The following is a 20,388-nucleotide window of genomic DNA, read 5'->3' as shown; positions in this document are numbered from 1 at the left end:
GCTGCCTGGCACCGTGTGCTTTTGGATATGCGCTCTGGCGCTCGTCTTCCAGCCGTGCCCAGCCATAATGTCCATACCGCATACGAGAGCACTGCGTTTATCAGTTCATTTCCACCCCGCTGTGCACGGACATCGCCTACAACCAGACCATCATGCGGCATGCCCATTGGCCCAACCTGGGGCACACAAAGAGAGGAGGCGGGACTGGGCTGGAATGATTGCCGTTTTCACCGCTGGCGAAGTTGGCATGGTGCCGGAGCAGGCCATCGTGCGTGTCATGGTGCCGGAGCAGGCCATCGTGCGTGTCGTAGGCTACTGCATTAACGGTCATGGCACAATCCCCTCAAGCAGGTCAGAAGTGTAGGCTATATAGTAGGCTAGAAAAGAAAAGAAACAGTGTGCACTTTGTGTTTATTAAGGCTATAGGTGCAATAAGCTTTCAGTGTCTTCCACCAGTGCACAGCGCACAAAGGCGTTATAGCCAAAATACGCTGAAATAAAATCTGAAATTAATTCTACTCTGCAAAGGATATGCATTTTCAAATTACTGGCTGTAGCATTGTTGGAGAAGCTAGTATTTAATCTTAAAATCTGCCTTGCGATGCCTCATTATTTGGCGTTATATAAATATACAATTGATTGATTGTTGGTTGATTGATTCACTTTGATGTCTCCGAAATTCCCATAGCCTACATCGTGATCATTTAATGACTTACAATGTTTATAGTAGCCTAAATATGTACATGTTCTTTTAAAACATAGGCTATATATTTTAAGAAAGTAAACTGTCTGCATATTTAGATTCTAGAATGTTGCCAGCTCCATTGGCCGTTTAGAAAAAAGCCTAATGGAATCCCTGGTGGGTACCCCAATAATAACCTGTGAAAGTTCCATGTACTTTGGGCCAGCAAAAGATGTTATATTACTGGTTGTTAACGTTGTTATTACTATTACACAATGTTAATATGAATGTTTTTTCCCGTGAAAAATAGCTTCTTTGGAGATACGAGGTTTGCACTGGACAGCGACGCTGTGTGCTGTGTGTATTCTCCTTCAGCAGGCCCATAACAAATGTGACACTAACCACTTGTGATGGCCGACATAACCAACTGGCAAAATGTGTGGGGAAATGGGAACTTGGATGGCAAAGTCAAGCATAAGAAGAGAAACCCAGAGGAAAGGAAGACTCCAAAGAAAGAAAGAGTCCCACTCCACAAGCCCAAGACAACACACTAATCGTGCATTCCATTAGTATTGGGAACTAGGAATTTCCCAGGTTAAATACGCGTTGTGACTCCTCCCGCCCCCCCCCCCCTTCCGGTGACATCACCTGACCTCGGATCTCCTACCTGAATCTTGGGGGAGCCACAACAGCTCCGACCTCAAAATCCAAGATGGCAAGTCCGCGCTTCAACAGTAGTACAACTTGAACTTGTAGTAAATACTGTTTATTAGCACTTCTGTCTTAAATCAGTTGTACACACAGTACTGTCTAACTCCTATTCCTAATTCCCAATACAATTGGAATGTGCAATTAGACAATCATGCAGAGAAATACATGACTTCACCAGACAGATGCAGAGCACAGGGTTAAGCATTCATTTACCAACACACCATCACCCCATAAGCAGCAAAGCCATTACAGCACAGCTTAAATAACATGACATCAATCAAAATACCCAGGCCTACACATGTGTGCTGAGAAACATGTCCATATTTATATTTTACCTCGTCTCCTGCCATAATTCCTGGCTGCATGTGGAACAAGGACAAATCAGAGCAGAAGGTGATTATAAAAGATGCACAGTGTATCATAATAATGGGCCAGGTGGCCACGAGCAAGGGGGCTTGTTATTATTATTATCATTATTATCATTATTATCATCATCAACATTATCATCATCATCATTATTATCATCATCATCATCATTATCATTATTATTATGTGTTTGTTCATTTTTTCATTTCATTAAACAGTCATAAATCACTAAACCCCCCTTGTTTATCCCTGCTGGAGAGTAACGGTATGACTTATTATAGTGGTAACTGGGTTTCCTTTGAAGGGATGTGTAACAGGCTTCAGCGGGAGATCATGAGTTGTAGCTAGTAGCTAGTAGCTAGTGTAGTAATGAGTTGTAGCTAGTTACAGCTAGCTGTAGCTAGGCCCTATCAAGGCACAACGCTTTGATCTCACAACCATTTGGAACAAGACTGTGGGATGTTCCACACGATTGCTAAAAAAGGAAAAAGAGGAAAAAAAAGTGGACACGTGTCAGCTGACAATGAGGCATCATGCCTTGGTAAATCATTGGATAGCAGAGATTAAGTTAACAAAAAATCTGTATATAATGTACATTACAGTATCTTTGGAGTTAGAAAAACACATTTCGCCTTTCAAAGTCTGTCACATTAAACACGAAGAAGTCCATCCTTGCAGTTTTTTTTGAATGTCAAGTTCCCCAGATTTCAAATGGTCACGGTCTTTATTTTTGCTCCTACATTAAATCCAACCACAGAAATCCAATTTCCTTGTGGACTAAAACATGGGCCTACTGTATATCAAACCAAGGTCCATCAGTCCACAGCTAGGTTCACTGTCATCTGTTTCTATCCCCTAATGTCTCCAAGACTCTCTTTATGCCCGTTCACTGAATATGTTCAAAGGGAAATACTGTTTCTTTGCACTGGGCTCTGAACTGAAATGAATGGAATTGGACCGAATTCAAATGAAGTGCAGACCGGAGAGATTGAAGCATTGACCCATCTAAAACCGGAGTAGATGAAGAAATGGTCAGAACCGAGGGGGCAGCTTTCTACTTCCGCATTGATGTTAATGCAGGTGTTGCAGAAACTGCAATTCCTCGAATGGCCACTTGAGGCAAGCTGCAAGAGCAAGTCGATCCCACTGACCTAAATAATATCGACAAAGCCCTCCACTACTTTTTGGACTCACATTTTGCAGCAAAGTGTTGTATGTCGCCATCTTGGGGTCCTTGCACAGCTCACGTGAGATGGGGGTTTCCCAGAGCCGCAGCTCCGCCTGCCATTGGTCCGTGATTGGCAAGCTGCGCGACCGGACAGGCGATCTGTCAATCACCCCCTTTTCTATCATCTGGTTTACTCCAAACTCCCAGAAATGACCCCCATACAGTTGTTATGAAAAGGTGAAATTCGCTATATAGACCAAAACCGTGCTTTGCCCCATACTGGAAACATGTTCAATCCTGTTACAAAGTCGGGCATTTTAACATGGTGTGAATGCTATTGGACCCAGTCCCATGTGGCCAGTCGAGGAACTACAGCTTTCAGGAACACTTCCTGGATTTCAGGTGGGAAGGTCAAAGCTTGCCCACTGGTCAATCCCCATTCACTCCCATGTTAAAATACATGTCTTTGCACATGTTTACAGACTGATTCAAAAGCAGTTTTGGTATGTATAGCTAATGTCATCTTTCATGACAACTGTAGGAGGGGGTATACTTGTATAATACTTGTATGTAATATAACTCACCTGGTTAGAGTACATAGGTGATAGAGAATACTATTTTCTGGTCGTGATTGACAGTTTGCCTGTCCAGTGATTGCGCAGCTCGCCGGACCAATAGCAGGCGGAGCTGTGGCTCTGTGTGAAACCCTGCGTGAAAACCAAGACGGCAGCGGCCAAAAAGCCACATGGACACACTCCAAAACGTGAGTCCACAAACTAATGGGTGATGTCACAAACACTCCGTCCATCTGTTTTACTGTCTATTATCAGAACACACAAGCAATAACCCTTCACACACACACACACACACACACACACGCACACACCTCCACAATCCAGATGGACATACCGACTGTTGGGAAGGTCAGACAGAGCTTGAGGGAGGTGGAGAGAAAACATGAGCAAGTGACGGGGATAAAGAGAAAGACACATGCAATTTGTTCTATATGCTTATATCTGAGAGAGAGACACACACAGAGAGACAGAGACAGAGAGAGAGACACACACACACAGAGAGACAGAGACAGAGAGAGAGAGACACACAGAGAGACAGAGACAGAGAGAGAGAGAGACACACACAGAGAGACAGAGACAGAGAGAGAGAGAGACACACAGAGAGACAGAGACAGAGAGAGAGAGAGACACACAGAGAGACAGAGACAGAGAGAGACAGAGACAGAGAGAGAGAGAGCAGGAGAATCCTGTTGATCGTCTGGCACCATCTGTCTCAAGGCGAGATGACAACTCCTGACCATGTGATCTGACCATGTGATCTGGCCATGTGACCCGTGGATCTCTGTGACCATACTTACTGACCTCTGCTGCTCTACTCTGCCTGGCTCCAGACCAGGAGGCAAACATGACTACACTGCAATTATACACAGAGGAGCAGGGAGGGAGAGGGCCATAGAATTTCCACAATGCAGAAAACGCAGACGGAATCATGGAATTTGGCAATAAAAATGGAATCAACTGTAAAACATGGAATACAAACTAGCTAATTATTGTAGTAACCTATTTCATAATGATAAAATAGGCCTAATACATAATTCAGTTTTTGATTGGGGTGTTTTGAGAGCAAATGTGTTTATTTATTTGGAGGTGGGGGGGGGGGGGGCAGATTCATATGGACAGAGAGAGAGAAAGAGATGGGGGGGAACTGCAACATGTCAAAGGGACTTGCCAGATTCGATTTTTCAGCCATTAGGAAGAAAAAGTGTTATTTATATACAACTAAAAGTCATCATTTTCTACAGCACAACAGGACCGTAGGAGGAAATGCTGGCCAGCATAATGTGACAAAAACAGCGGAGGAATTAAAGGATAATTTCATTTTTTTATACCTGGACCCTATTTTCCACACTGTATGTGTCTCAGCGACTCATCGTGACATATTTTTTTCTAATTGGTTGAGTACTCACCGAGATAGCCTTGTTAACAGCTCGAGCAATATCGTCAAACAACTACCAGTGTAACCCAGTCGGGCAATTGCGCACCGTCATTCCACGTTCGCTAAAACGGCTTGTTTTGCCGCTGGGAGACTCAAAGGGCCCTATTCTCCCACAAGCCTTCGGCGCTAAAACGGGCCTTAAACGCAAAAAAACGTGCCTTGCGCCTGTTTTGGGACGATATCAATATGGCTTTAGGCTGCCAAATGCGCTTTAGGCCGAATGGGCGTGGCGCAGTCCCAGAATGGGCCAAAGTGGGCGTGTCGGCGCTAACTACCGGCGTAGTGCTATCTTCGCACCTGGCCTACATTTAGCGCTTTGCGCCTTTGAAAACCAGGCCTATTCAGTGCGCCAGTGCACTTGTGCCTCTCCCCTGTCACCCTTCTCTGTCTCTCTCTGAAACCAGGCCTATTCAGTGCGCCAGTGCTCTTCTGCCTCTGAGTCACCCTTCTCTCTCTCTCTCTGACTCCCTCGCTCAAACAGACACAACACATAGCAGCACCCAGCTTCCCATAGGAAATAGCAGTTGTAAGTTTACTGCCTGTGAATGTCCACTCCCAGCATGCAATTGGGTCCTCCATTTCGCTACTAAATAGCAACCAAATGAGCCGAAATAGATATAAAAGGTAGATCTAAAATAATGTGTAATGGTAAGACAACCTGCAATTGTCGAACATTTCAATATTGGACCAAATAAAACATCGAAATGAAACACCACCCTATGTGAAACATATATGTCCTCTTGAGCCTATATATACCCCTTGTGGGTTTAACGTGATTTAGATAAGTGACAGCGGAACGCGCTTCTGTGATGTGCTATACTGTGATGTCCGCTCCAATAACTTGGCCCTACTTGACATTTAGTTTTACAATAAAAACACATTTATGCAATGACTTTACATAATGTAGGGTATATTTATGTGCATCGATCATTCTACCTGCAGCAGGGGAGAGAAAACGATATCTTTCTGGACAAACTTTCACCAATCTAATAGGCTATATTTTTCTAGCTGATGCGTTTAGTACATTATTTTCACTTTGATCTTGCTATAGTGTAGCGTATTTACATGCTTGCAGTATTGAAACTGCAGTTAGATTGGTTTGAGAAGCATAATAATATGGAATAATAGCCTATAATGCAGTCAGACAGACAGACTGGATGAAGGGAGGGGGGGGGGCAGAGCGTTTGGCTTTCGTCTGGTTTTGCGGGATCACTGGAATTGGAGCTAAAAAGGCAAGCGTGCGATTCGTTTATTGCAGTTATCCAATGAGCATGACGGTGCATAATTTTACGCTTAAAAGGCGTGGTTGTAATGGTTGAGGCTGCGTCTAGCGCCAGCACGACGATATCAAGTGCGCTGGTCCACGCCCACTGATTTGAGCTGCGCCAGGCGTTCGGCCTAGAAACAGCGCCGATGCAACGATAGGGACCAAACTGTCTATAGAGTGTCTGGTAACATGGAAACGACTCTATACATGAATATTATTCTCCGGGGTTTACTGTCTGTCGGACAGAGAAAAGACTCTGGAAAAGAGAAAAGGCAAGGAGAGAGAGAGGAGCAGGCAGTGGCAGAAGCTCACGCTGTGTCAACACGGAGGATTTCCCCTCTCTCATCAGCGCTGTGTTGGAGACAGTTCTGCTCCTCTCTCTCTCTCTCTCTCTCTCCTCGCCTGTTCATGCCCATTTTCTCTGTCTGACAGTAAACCCCAGAGAATAATATTAATGTAAAGCGTGTAATTTTTTTAGATCACAGCAATGAGTAAAAGTGGGGCGAGCCAAGGAAACTTGGGAAAAAATCATTTTGATTGTAGAAGCTACGGTTCCAAAGTTATGGACCAAAACGTAAAGATGGCTGTTATAGCGCCAGGTCAGAGTAGAAGAGTACTCTATGAACATATGGACCAAATTTGGGAACAGACGCTCATATGGTTTGTGAGCTACAGGTACTTGATGTTGCTACAGCACCCCCTATAGGCGAAATGACAATCTTTTTCCTATCAGCTCAGACTACATCCCTCCACAACTGTACCAAGTTTGGTTAGCATAGGACGATGCGTTCCGGAGTTATGGTGATTTTTGTGAAATAGGCCCCACCAACAGAACTTTGGAAGTGGATTATATCGCAACGGTGCAGTCATTTCAAAAACCGTGAAATCGGTGTTGTGCAGGACACTCCCCACATGATGGGTGCTTTGGTTTGGTGAAGATTGGACAACATTTCAAGGAGGAATCGCAAAATTTGGACAATAGCTTGGACAAAATTCAAAATGGCGGAAAATCTAGTCAGACAGAAATGGGTGTGGCCTACATGAGTAGATGCGGAACGACCCAAGGAATCCAGGGAAAAAAGAAGTTTGATTGACCCTAGGGTTCAAAAGTTATGGACCAAAACGTAAAGAGGGCTGTTATAGCACCACCATCTGGTCAATTGGTGTAATTTTTTTGTGGATAGTAAAAGGACCCTCTGTGAACCTCCCTACCAAGTTTCATAGCTGTACCTCGGTTTCTGAGATACAGCTAATGTAATGCAAGGTTTTTCGAAACCCCATTCAAGTGAATGGGAAAACAACTTGCGCTTAATAGCAAATAGCGCCCAAACTGCTTGATCAAACCCTTAGAAAAGTCATAGCAACCCTGTCCTCAATGAGCCGCACGTTTTGAGTTCTGGCATGTCTATGTGGTGTGAAAACTGTGGGAGTTATTATGTCCCCCAAAAAAGGCAGATATAAAGAATAATAATATTAAGTATGGGGGACTTTATAGATTGTGCCTTGCTTTCAGCAAGCACAATAATTAACATTAACACGTTCACTGCCAATGACGTATTAATCCGTCAAAAAAAATCCAACGGTTCACTGCCAATGACGTATTAACTCATTAAGTGCCATAGACGACCTAACTCGTCTTACATAATCCAGCGCTTAAGTGCCAAGGACGGACTAACTCGTCTTACATAAAGATTTTTTTTTTTTGACGGTGGGACATCAATCAACCCCTTTTACATCTTTGAGATAACTATTTGGAGCAAGAGCATGTGTGTAATCTATTTTACCGACCACTAAGTGGCGACAGAGACCGAGAGAAGTCACAGCCACGGGACCCAAAAGCCACAAAAGCAGCCGCCTCCCGCGGAAATGGCTTGGCGATTTTACAGTCAGAAGCCCGGACACACACACACAGAACGGACAGAGATCCCTTCCCCCCAGAGCCGCGCAGCAACGCGCGAACACACACACACACACACACACACACACACACACACACACACACACACACACACACACACACACACACACACACACACACACACACACCGCGGGAGCAAGCTATTCAAGGAAATGGCGACGCGATTTTACAGTAATCCATTTCAGACTCGTCTTGCCCGACAGGCAGACAGGCAGGCAGGCAGCAGCAACGCGCTTCTGACACGCCCGCTGTTAGAGCCAGGAGGAAGGAGGAGAAGACACACGGAGGGAGGAGTTTGAATGAGAGGGGTGTTTCCTGTTGTTATGGAGGAAATTACTGTTCAAAACTATTGTTTAGAATGTCTGACGGTCTTACTGATGCCAAAAATGAATGGTTAAAGTGACTGTTTCACAAAAAGCCATTTATCTCTGAATAAATTTCCAGACGCTGAAACCATGCTGTACTCAACGGCTAATATCTACATAACTACTAACTCTGCAAACTAACTCTTTTAGACAGAGAAAGCACACATTCTATTAGTTATTTTTAGATGATTGATGTTCATGAATTCTTAACAGAAAAGAATCCTCGGCTGTTCTAAAATGAGCCAGAATCGTCAAAAACACCCCTGGCACAACTTACCTACAGGAATGAAAACATGGCTGGCATTCAATGTGTTAATACGTCAAAAAAAATTGTTTTTTTTTTTTTGCCGGTGGGACGTTGATCTAACCCTTTTACGTCTCCTATGCCAGAATTGGAGGTATTGAATGTGTATAATCTATTTTACCGACCCACTGAGTGGCGACAGTGCTCTCCTGACTAGAGGAAGGCAAGCAAAAAGCAGTGTCAGGAAGCCATTCTCATGAAAATGGATGTCGCGCTGATTGCTGGCGGTGCGGGATTGCAAATTTGCATAATAGATTACGGGTGGAACACACTTTGAAAAACGCAGCATAAATATGACCAGAATCGCAAAAGCTTCATCAAAGCTCTCAACCGAAGCGAGCCCATCCAGACTTCCTCAAAGAGCGGCCGCGCAGACAGGCACAGCAGCAGCAAAGCAATGAGACTGGTGACGCGAGGTTACAGCAGCAGCAACGAGCTTGTGACACGGCCGCTGCAGCCAAGAAGACACACACGGAGGGAGGAGTTGGAAGCAGAGGGGGGTTTCCTGCTGTTATGGAGGAAATTACTGTTCAAAACTATTGTTTAGATGTCTGACGTCTTACTGATGCCAAAAATGAATGGTTAAAGTGACTGTTCTATCGAATTTCACCAAAAGCCGTTTATCTCAGAATATTTTTTCTGACGCTGAAACCATGCTGTATTCAACTGCTAATGCTTACATAACTACTAACTCTACAAACTAACTCTTTTAGACAGAGAAAGCACACATTCTATTAGTTCTTTTGAGATATTGTGTGTTCACAAAATCTTAGCAGAAAAGAATCCTCGGGTCTTGAAAGATGAGCCAGAATCCTCAAAAAAACCCTCTGGCAGAACCTACCTACAGTAAAAAAAAAACGGCTGGCAGTGAATGTGTTAAAGGTCCCATTCCGTGCAAAAGCTGTTTTTACTTGTAAATGCATATATACTGCTGTCAGCCCTCCCTGTAATGAGTGGTCACACGCTCAGAACTGCCACAGTTGGATTTGTCCCTATCCAGCGTCCCCCTGCAGTCTCCTCCAAGCCACACCCCCAAACGCTTCGTTTGCCCAGAGGGGAATTGGGACGTCACGAGCTTCCTCACGCATACTGCGCGGGTCTCTCTCACACAAGCTACCTGCACCATTTAGTCTATAGCCACAAAATTAACACTTCTAGCTGGAGCGACGCCAACTGTACGTGATCCAGCAACTGCAGAGGTGCATTCGGTAAGTCTAGGCATTTTGAGATGTCCTCTTTAGCGTAGTACCGTTAAGTTAACGATAACTCGCAACCTAGCGTGCTGGTCCACAGACGCTAATCTGATTGGCCGCTGGGAGCCTGGGGCGGGCTCTCCCTCAGCGGCCAATGGGAACTGTTAGTTCTGAATATATTATAAAAACAGGCCATTCTTGGGAAGCGACGAGATGAGGAAGTGAGAACTCCGTCACAACAAACGGGGTTGCTATATTTTCGACAGATTAATCCAGAATCATGTTTTATGGACCAGAGACACACGTTTTTAAGAGGTTACAGCTGCACGAATTGGGACCTTTAACTCAGCACTCAGCAGTGGCTTCAGAAAGCCGCTGGTGGGGGCGCTAGTTTTCAGGCAACTAATCATAAGGAGAAACTATCACTACAGAGACAGAAAGGCGCAAATGTGGGAGCAGATTGGCTCGACACTTAATATTTCTGGTGAGTGCTGTTGTGCTTTTTATCACAGTATGTGTTGTTAGCTGTTAGCTATCGCTGTTTTCAATCTGCATCCTTGCATGTTGTGTGGTGTGCTGGGATCGGCGCTCGTCAGCACTTTTCCAGCGCTGTTTAGTTTAGTGGACATCTACTACCTGTAAGCTACTGTATGATAACTTTATCGTTAAAGTTTTCACACAAGTGCAGTTTAGTTTAGTTTAGTTTATTTATTCGCACAGTAAAAACAAGACAATAAAATATACACATCAATGACAGCTGTACAATAGAAAGGATACTTACACTGCAACTTTCTTACACAAGAGATGAACTTTAGCCAGATTTGATCAAGGTAAACATTTGCCTGGGTCCAGACCTTGGGATCCGCCCACTCTCCACAGAGTTGTGTTTTGGCTGCTCTTGGTCTGTCATTGTCATATCATATGCAAATGCCGTTTCTCGGGTTGACACTAAGGCCGAGCCAACGAGCGCAGAGGGGGACTAACGATTAACCAATCGGTGTCAATAAACAGCGCCACGGGCGGAACTATGCTGCTATCGAGGCTGTTTTAAATCGATTAAAAGTACCACTTACTTTGAAATCCAAACGGCAGTCTGCTTTGAAGGCATATTCAAAGGGGAGATCATTTTGTTTTTTTCTTTCTTTCGCCCAACTGGATTAACTAAAGCCGTTTTCCCACATGCGCTTCGTACCGCTAAATGACCGGAACGTGGTGTAATGCCTGCATGTGGGGAAGTCGTCGTGCCGGTATAAGCGCGACCCCGTCATCCCCGACATTTCACCGGTTTGGAGCCAGTCAGAAGAGCGGTATGCTCTTAAGGGGACGCAAGTGGAAACGGGTATAGTCATTTTCCGCGACAGCGGTCCTTCAATCATGGGCGAGGTGTAGCCTACACACGTTGCTTAATGTTCCAGCGGGCATAATCTAATCATTCGCGCACATTAAAGCAAACTGGCGAAATGATCTTGTGATAGCCTAATAAGAGCAGTATGTCAGCTTGCTGATTTCCGAAGGCAACCCCGGACACATCAAACGAAGCCAGTCTGTAAAAAGTGCTTCAACGCGACGCAGGTGAACGGATAAACATCGAACCAGCAACTATTTCTCTCAGACACGGATCCCAACTTCTTCAAAGTGCATCATCTAATCATTCACGCACATCAAAGCAAACTGCTTCCACATTTCGCTTCGTGCATTTGCTTTCTCTACATACATACAAGCGTTGAGCAGCTTGCAAGCCTCTGCCATTCTCGCTGTGTCTGTCCTGTGTGGCTGCTGCTCTCGAGCAGAGAGGGGAGGGGGTAAATCGGCTGTGTTTATTACGCTGGCGTCTTGACGCTGCTCTTAAGTCAAACGAGTGTGATTTATTGTGTGACAACTGACAAGTGAACTTATTTCGAGTTTTGCCGACCCCCCAAATAAGCTCGCCCCTCCCCCCGCCCCCCAACATACAGGCAAATTCGCTGATAGATTCCCACATGCGCGAGCCGAAGTGTGAAGGGAAATGTCCGATATTGACTTACAGGTAATTTTCCAGTACGCATGTGGGAAAACGGCTGTAGATTCATAGAAATACTGTAACACAGAGTGCAATCTCAGACTAGAAGATCGAAGTGAGAGTAACGAGTTGACAATTCAGTCTGACATCAGGCTACAAAAATATGACAGACTGAGGTGAAAAGAAGAAATGGGATTGGACCAACGACTTGCTCTGCTTGTTGATTCTTCCCAATGTGTCACATACTTTTCTTTTTGTTTTCTTCACTGACTGGCCCACGGGTGTGGTCAGTCAGTCAGTGACATATTGTTGGGGCACAACTAGTCGAATGGCTCTGTCATTATTGGCGCTATATCCATTTCTTCAGAACCCCCTTCTGCTATGGGCATGTTTGTACAAGTACCTGTCACTACACGAAACCACAACAACCTGTCAGCTAGCAACCTACACACTGAAAATGGCAAGTTTTACATGCTCGACATACATTTTTACGGTTTTGTGTTGCGTTTTCTTTTGCCGGGATCTAGAAATTTGGTTCCACTATCTGTGTTGGCAAGATGTTTTGCTGGGAAGACCGGTTTGGGGAGAGCTGCTTTGTTTGCTCGTGTAGGCCATATTATTGTTCCTGGTTTAGGACAGACTGCCTGGAAATCGTTCAATGGCTTTTTTGATGACAGGTGGCCATGGCTGTTTGGGTTCGGGTTAACTGGCTCCTCGGCGGGATGACAGGAAGGACCACTAGGGGGGCATAGCCAGGTCAAGTGCACGGTGTGGGATGAGGTCAAAATGAAGTAGAGCAGTGCTAACTTTATTTCACGTTGCTCAATTTATTTCTCATGTTATGACAGGTGTGTGTGTGTGTTCACATGAATGCCAATGGGTCAGCACGGGCCAGGTGTTTGCATGCATCTGCATGTGGCCCGCAGGCCGCCTATTGGGGAACCCTGCCATAAGTCATCTCATGACCACCAAAAATGGTCTTACCACCCCCTGAGGGGTTACAACTTCAGGTTGAACAACACTGATTTAAGCCACTGGTACAGTGCAGTACAATGTGGGAACCCAGAGTCTATTGTTATTTGAAAAATAGACTCTGGGACAGCCCTACCTTTTTTCCCGGCTTCCTGTACAGGGCCCACTCCTGCCACCGTCACTTCCTTTTCTGCTTCCAATGTTGTTGCGAGACAAGTTGACGCAGTGGGCTCTATCGTCCCACTGGCCTTAAATTAGCGCAAGGCGCAGCCCATATTAGTGGGCGTGGACCGGCGTAGTCGATATTTTCCTGTCGGCACTACACGCGGCCTTAAGCATTATAACTACGCCTTTTAAGCGTATAATTATTCACAACGTGCTCATTGGAGAAGTGCAGTAAACGAATCACAATGTCCCTTTCATGTTCCATTCCACGGAGCGAACCAATCCGGTCAGAAAAGCCCGACCAAAGCGCTCTGAGCTCCCCCCCTCCCTCTTTCATCCCCGTCTGTCTCCATATATATTATTCCATATTATTATGCTTCTCAAACCAATCTCACTACAGTTTAAATACAGCAAGCATGTAAATACGCTACACTATAGCAAGATCAAAGTGAAAATAATGTTCTAAACGCATCGGCTAGATAAATATATTGGATGATATCGTTTTCTCTCGCTACCTTTTCTTCTCCCCCACTGCACAGGTAGGATGATGCAACAGCCTCTGAATGACAGGGGCTCAAAACTACGGTATAACAACTTTTTCATCTGTCATTGTGCCTGTCTGACGCGCGAGAGAGAGGGAGTGAGTAAGGGCACTGAATAAGGCCTGGTTTTGAAAAGCGCTAAACGCTAAATTAACATCAGGGGGGAAGATAGCGTTAGGCCGGTATTTAAGGCCCAAACGCCAATTCTGGCCTATTCTGGCACTGCGCCACGCCTCTTAAGGCCGGGACACACATCTTGCGTCTGCTGTGCGTCTGCGTGGCGTTACCTGTTGATTTTCATTTCGGCGCCCATGTTAACAGGTTACAGCAGCCACACCACCGGCATGAGACTCAGGCGCGTGTCTTGCGAGGGGTGAGACGCGCGTCATCTAGAGAATAGAAGCGACGCCTATTTTTTCTGCTTACCGCGCGCGTGTCTCTAGCGTGTCTCTACACAAATAGACACAAATAGGCATTAAAATGATATTTTACAGGGGCAGCCACAGCCAATCAAGGCTCGTTTTGATTTGAGACGGGAGGATGAGCTCAGCTGCAGTTCTCCTGCCCTCTGAAAACCACATACAGTAGATAGGCTACAACGTGGCTTCGTTCCTCCCCTCCCCACACACACACACACACACACACACACACACACACACACACACAAATCAATACTGCTGAAGTGAGCCCAAGCGATCTTCAGTTAAAATCATCATTGTATTGTTTATAGCAAATTTAATAAAAGGTCAACTCTATAGGAAGAGAGTTGGCAGGCAGACAGACAGCAGCGGGCAGGTGCCACGCAGCAGCCACGCTGCCTGTGTGGATGCCGCGGGCGTGCCAGCCGCAGCCCCCACGCCACGCACACGCACTAGGTAGGTACACGCAAGATGTGTGTCCCGGCCATTAGGCGTAAAGCGCATTTCGGGGCCTGAAAACATGATGCTATCTTCCCGAGGCAGGCGCAAAGGGTGTTCTTTTGCGTTTAACGCCAGTTTAGCGCCTAAGGCCAGTGGGAAGATAGAGCCCAATGTTGACGCAGTGTGTTTTTGCGTTACCGTTATTAGCAGATAGCCGAAACGGACGCGGAAAAGGAAGTGACGTGGCAGGAGAGGTGCGCTGTACAGGAAGCGGTGAAGAAAGGTTCAGAGTCTATTTTTCAAATTTTTATTTTTTTCAAATAAAAATAGACTCTGGGTTCCCAGATTGAATGCAGTATGACTCAAAGGGAAGGGAAGGACTCAGCGACGTAAATGACTTGTTGGGTCGGGGGTCAACCACAACAAAAACACAAAATTGGTTAGACTAAATTTTGGGAGGCTTGGTGTGGGGTGGGGGGGGGCTTGCATGTAGGTGTCCTTTTAGTTAGTTTAGTTAGTACTCAACATTTGGAGAGCAGGGAAGGGCACAGTGTAAGGGAGGCTCAGAACCGCACAGAAAGTTCTGGTAGGATTCATGCCAAGGTTAGCAAGAGGCAAGAGCGCACGGGACAGAGCCGCTCCACTACCTCCAGGCGACTGATGAAACTCAGTTTAACCTACATACACATTTGCCGGGGCAAAACACCACATTTTTGTGGGTCACCAAAGTAACTAAAAATGGGTGACTCGTAGTTGTTATTTATCAATTTCACTGGGGAAGAAATTACATCATCGTCCATCAAGGGTTGTGTGTTTTCTAGAGATGGGAAGTAACTAAATACAAATACTTTGTTACTGTACTTAAAGTGATATTACGGAATATTTCAGTTTTCTTGTCTTTGACAACACCTATGGCCATGAACAGTAATTGCAGATGAGATCCACACAGTGGCGCGTATGTGACGTGAAGGTTTTTTCTTCTTCTTCTTCTTAATACATTCAAGTTGGCCAGTGGGGGCGGTAATGCAATGCTTGGACTCCAACCGCGCACACATCTCAAAAGAAGAAGAAGTTGGTCAGCGGTGCTCATGGATCCCACTGTAGATCGCTGTGACATGTGGGCAGTTGGGCGGAGTGTGTGTGTGTGGGAGATTTGAGCTGTCAAAAGGGAACAAAAGGCTCGCTCCTGGCCAATCCTGGCACTTGACTGCTGCGTAGGCGGGCCCAGGGTGTGCTGCCCAAATCTCCAGTGGGATCATGTAACGCGGAAACAGCAGCAACTTGCTTTGACTCCGCCTACCCTCTCTGGCGGGTGCTGGGTGATGCGAAACCCGTCAAGAACTGTGCGCTGCTTGTGATATCTTTCTGTTTTTTTTGTTTGGGGGCGGGGAAAATGTCGCCACAGACACAAGTTCATAAATGTTGCAATACAGAGAGATGCAGGGCTTTCATCAATGGGCGATGGGCTCAATCACCATTGTGTTAACTCACTTGAGGATATATAGTGACTTTACAGACATTTATTTACATGAAAATCTTCCGTATTATCACTTTAAGTAGGATAATCAGGCCTATTTATTTAGTTTTCTGACAACTTTTCACTTTTACTCCCTACATTTTGAAACAAATATCTGTACTTTATACAGATTATTATAGTATAAAGTACAGATATTTGTTTCAAAATGGCTCGTTACTCTGGTTTTAATGCATGCCAGACAAAAGCGATGTAACGCGGTTTGCTTTCACGGAATATGTGCACCTTTTTTGTTGAAAAACCATATTACACAAATTATTAATCAAAGTACCGGTAGTCTTTATACATCTTAAAACATGTTTGAATCTTTTAAGTTTAATAGTCTTCTAATTAGATTAATAAGACATGAGTTCAGTTAGCTTTGCACACAAACAGCCAGTAGAAATGTTTTACTTTTATACTTTTTTTTTTTTTACACAACTGTACTTCTACTTAATTAAAGAATGTGTGTACTGTGCACTTTTCCTATCTCTGGTGTTTTCATTATTAACAGTGCACAGCTGCCAAATATATCCAGTTTTGACAATTATCTAATCTTGTTTTTAGCCTAGATTAAGGGATTGGGTTTTGTGCCCTAAATCAGAAATCAATTACCTGAAACACGTGACATCTATTACATTACATTATATTATGTCATTTAGGAGATGCTTTTGTCACAATGGTACATTTTGTCACCAATAGTGCAACCAACTGCACATCACAGTCTTCGCGGAGCGGGGGTGCCTCGTTCCACCATTAACGGGATCATTATATTTTACATGGTGAATGGTGGATAGAATTTTGGAAATGAACTCTCCCGATTCCTAAGCTATTATTTTTCCAATTCATAATCGATCATTCTAGTGGGCATTTGAAAGGCGGAGCAGGTTACCATACATACCATTGAGGGGCAGAGGGTTGTCCCCTCCTGGATGGGGGAACCCCAGACGACCTGTAGGGGGAGACACAGAACAGAAATCTTTAACACAATGGGGCCTAAATAACTTTGCGAGGCAGCTGGATTTGCGAGAGATCATGAGATCACGATCGCACAACAAATCCATCTTGCCACGCTCCAATCTATTGTTTTGAATCCCACCAATCAGCTACGGGCAGCGGGATTTAGGTGTGATGCCAGCAAGAAGCCAGCCCATGATATACGTGATGCTTCATCCAATCACCTGCCAGGTATTTTTTGAAAGTGCGCGCCCTTTGAAACGGTTTCTCGAGCGACTCATTCCCAGATGCTTATGAGACAACAAACCATCTGGCAGCATCAGGTTAGGGCCTACATACAACAGAATGTGACACGCCACGGAGGTTAGGGCCTACATACAACAGAATGTGACACGCCACGGAGGCATAAACAGTTGTTACTTCATTGCTAGAAATACCGCATCACGGTTGTATGCCTCCGACAACAAGTCAGCAGTTTACATCTATGTCTGTCCAGACTCACACAAGCACAAATACCTTGAACTTGAAGCCCACAGCGCAGTGGTGTGGTCATTCAGCCTTATGGCAATATTTGCGAGTATCCCAACAACACAGCTAATCGTTTTAAACATGGAAAATGGTTGTACCCATACCCCAAAACCACCCACACCCCCCAAACACTCCCCCTGCCCACTCCTGACCTTCCTATCCCTAGCCACAGCCTCTTTCCCCTAGCCTCACCACGGTTTCGTCCCACCACCCAGAGCCGGGTGGTGACTCTCTATGATGGTCCTATCCCCAGCTGCGGCCCATTTTCCCTAACACCCCCCCTTACTGACCACGCCCCCTCCCACCACCCACATCCCCCCTAGACATTCCCCCAACCAAACCCTCAAATCCCCACTTTCTACAACCTTCATATTCCTCACTATGGCCCCTTTTCCCCAGCCCCTCTCCTTTCCCTCACCACGCCACTTCCCACCACCCCCTAGCCACTTCCCCTACACATCCCTCCAATCCCGACTCTCTACGAGCTTCCTATCCTCCCTAGCTACGGCCCATTTTCCCTCACCGCGCCCCCTTCCCACCACAACCCGTACCAACCCATCGAATCCAGACTCTCTACGACCTTCCCATCGCTAGTAGCTATGGCCCCTTTTATCTAGCCCGCCCGCCCCCTCTTCTTTCATGGAACTGACAGACATGAGGTCACACAGTGACCTTGAACTTTGACCACCAAAATCTATCTTGGACTCAAGTTCATCCTTACAAAGCACAGAAGAATTAAAAAGGAGATCTAAAATCACACGAGAGATGTGTGATGTTGTGATGTGTGACGTTCACCTCTCCTGTGTGGTTCTGTGGGTCAAGCATGGCGCTAATAATGCCAGTGTGAGCCGTTTGGAAGTATTTGCACTTTTACTTGGAATTTGTGTACTGCCACGGTGCCACCACCTCTTGCACATAGGCACATAAGATGCGTAGTTAAACTCGGGTTAATGTCTTCCCTCCAAAGTCTATAAATCCCTACCAAAGTCTACAGATCCCCCCCAAAGTCTATAAATCCCCTCTGAAGAACATAAGGGGGGAATTCCCCCCTAGTTTGCAATGAATTTAGGCCCTGAATGTGATACTTCAGAACTTGAAGTTCAGCATTAATACATTTGTCATTTTTGTCTTAGATTTGCCTTCGTGTCTTATTGCAATATAAAACGACATAATTGAGAATCGATTCTAGGTTCTGGAATCGAGAATCGTCGGAATCGAGAACCGTTGGAATCGAGAATTGATTCTGGAATTGGATCGTGACCCCAGGAATCGGATCGGATCGTGGCTTACCCGGATCGGAGCACCCCTAGTTGCTTCCACATCAATCCCATTAGGGCTTACCACTGCAGGACACCAACCATCTCCCTCCCTCTAACCCACCTCTCCCTCTAAGCTCTATATCATACATTTTACATGGAGCCGTTTGCCAGGCGCGCACGCACACACACACACACACACACACACACACACACACACACACACACAGTGTGATGCCAACCAAGCTTCAAAGTTATGCAGGGCCAGGCTAGGTTGGCTTGCTGCAGAGGGATAATGAGAATAAAGAGCTGAAATAGAGCAGCCATTGTTGTGCGGGTACAGACCACCCTGCGATTGGTGCATTCCGATGCCTTGATCACATGGAATTCTACTGGCCCCTCCCCACGGTTCACCTATTCAGCCCCAAAGCACTCTGGGTAGATGTGGTACACAAGCACGAAACTATGACTCATAGACCGGGATGGCACTGGCCTATAGTATCATAGTAATTCCATACATACAATTGGAAGAAATTCCGTCACGGCGTTCCTGAGATATCGCGTTAAAGAGCTTGGAAATGGGGTTCGTGAGGTCACAGTGTCCTTGAACTTTGACCTTATCCACCAAAATGTAATCAGTTCATCCTTGAGTCCAAGTGGACGTTTGAGGAAAATTGGAATTGGAATCACCCCAAAACATAGTATTTTATATCGTCTATTTTACCATAAATGGGTGTTATATAAAAACCCGCCCAGTGTACAGTTGTTATGAAAGGTGAAATTAGCTATATAGGCCAAATCCATGCTTTGAACCAGGCTGTAAACATGCTTACATGTTCACTGCCGTCGACGAGTTAACTCATCAAAAAAAATCCAACGGTTGACTGCCGTCGACGAGTTAACTCGTCAAAAAAAAAAAAAAAAAATTTGACGGTGGGACGTGGATCAAACCCTTTTACATCTCCTATAAAAATATGGGAGCTATTGAATGTGTATAACCTATTTTACTGACCCACTAAGTGGCGACAGTGCTCTCCAGACTAGAGAAAGCCGAGCAAAAACAGCAGCGTGAGGAAGCCATTCTCATGAAAATGGATTGGCGAAAACGCTTTCGCTTTCGCGCTGGGAGCTGGCGGTGGGGCATTCCAAAAATAGATTCTGGGTGCAACACACTTTGAAACACCAGCAGAAAGCCCAGAATCGCACGCAGCTTCATCCCAGCTGAGCTCACAACCCAAAACCCAGAAACGAACGAGCCCCATCCAGACTCGCCCGACGAGTGGCCGCCAGCAGCCAGGCAGCACAGACAGGTAGAGACTCGCCTGTGACAAATGCTGCAAAGCCACCAGAGACACACCCACGGAGGGAGGAGTTTGAAGGAGAGGGGGGTGGGGGTGCTGTTATGGAGGAAATTACTGTTCAGAACTATATTGTTTAGATGTCTGATGTCTCACTGATGCCAAAAATAAATAGTTAAAGTGACTGTTCTATCGAATTTCACAAAAATGCATTTTTCTCAGCTTTCCTTCTCAGACGCTGAAACCATGCTGTATTCAACTGCTAATGCCTACATAACAGAACATGATAAAAACTAACTCTTTTAGACAGAGAA

At 45.4% G+C, this 20,388-nt stretch overlaps 1 protein-coding gene across 2 annotated transcripts in view; it reads right to left on the bottom strand.

The window, feature by feature from the left end:
- Positions 1-20,388, bottom strand: part of cpeb4b (cytoplasmic polyadenylation element binding protein 4b) — a 114,000-nt gene that overhangs the window by 29,405 nt on the left and 64,207 nt on the right. Inside the window, exons 4-5 of one of the 2 annotated variants that reach the window (XM_083648130.1) lie at positions 16,937-16,987; positions 1,729-1,752 (exon numbers count right to left, since the gene is read on the bottom strand). In XM_083648130.1, coding sequence (XP_083504256.1) covers positions 1,729-1,752; positions 16,937-16,987 — 75 coding nt within the window. The remainder of the gene's footprint in view (positions 1-1,728; positions 1,753-16,936; positions 16,988-20,388) is intronic. The other variant, XM_083648131.1, reaches the window with a different exon arrangement.

Source organism: Poromitra crassiceps (genome assembly GCF_964638095.1).
Source record: "Poromitra crassiceps genome assembly, chromosome: 1".
Classification (NCBI taxonomy): domain Eukaryota; kingdom Metazoa; phylum Chordata; class Actinopteri; order Beryciformes; family Melamphaidae; genus Poromitra; species Poromitra crassiceps.
The sequence above is the reverse complement of the archived record's forward strand: the minus strand, read 5'-3'. Positions and strand labels throughout refer to the sequence as shown.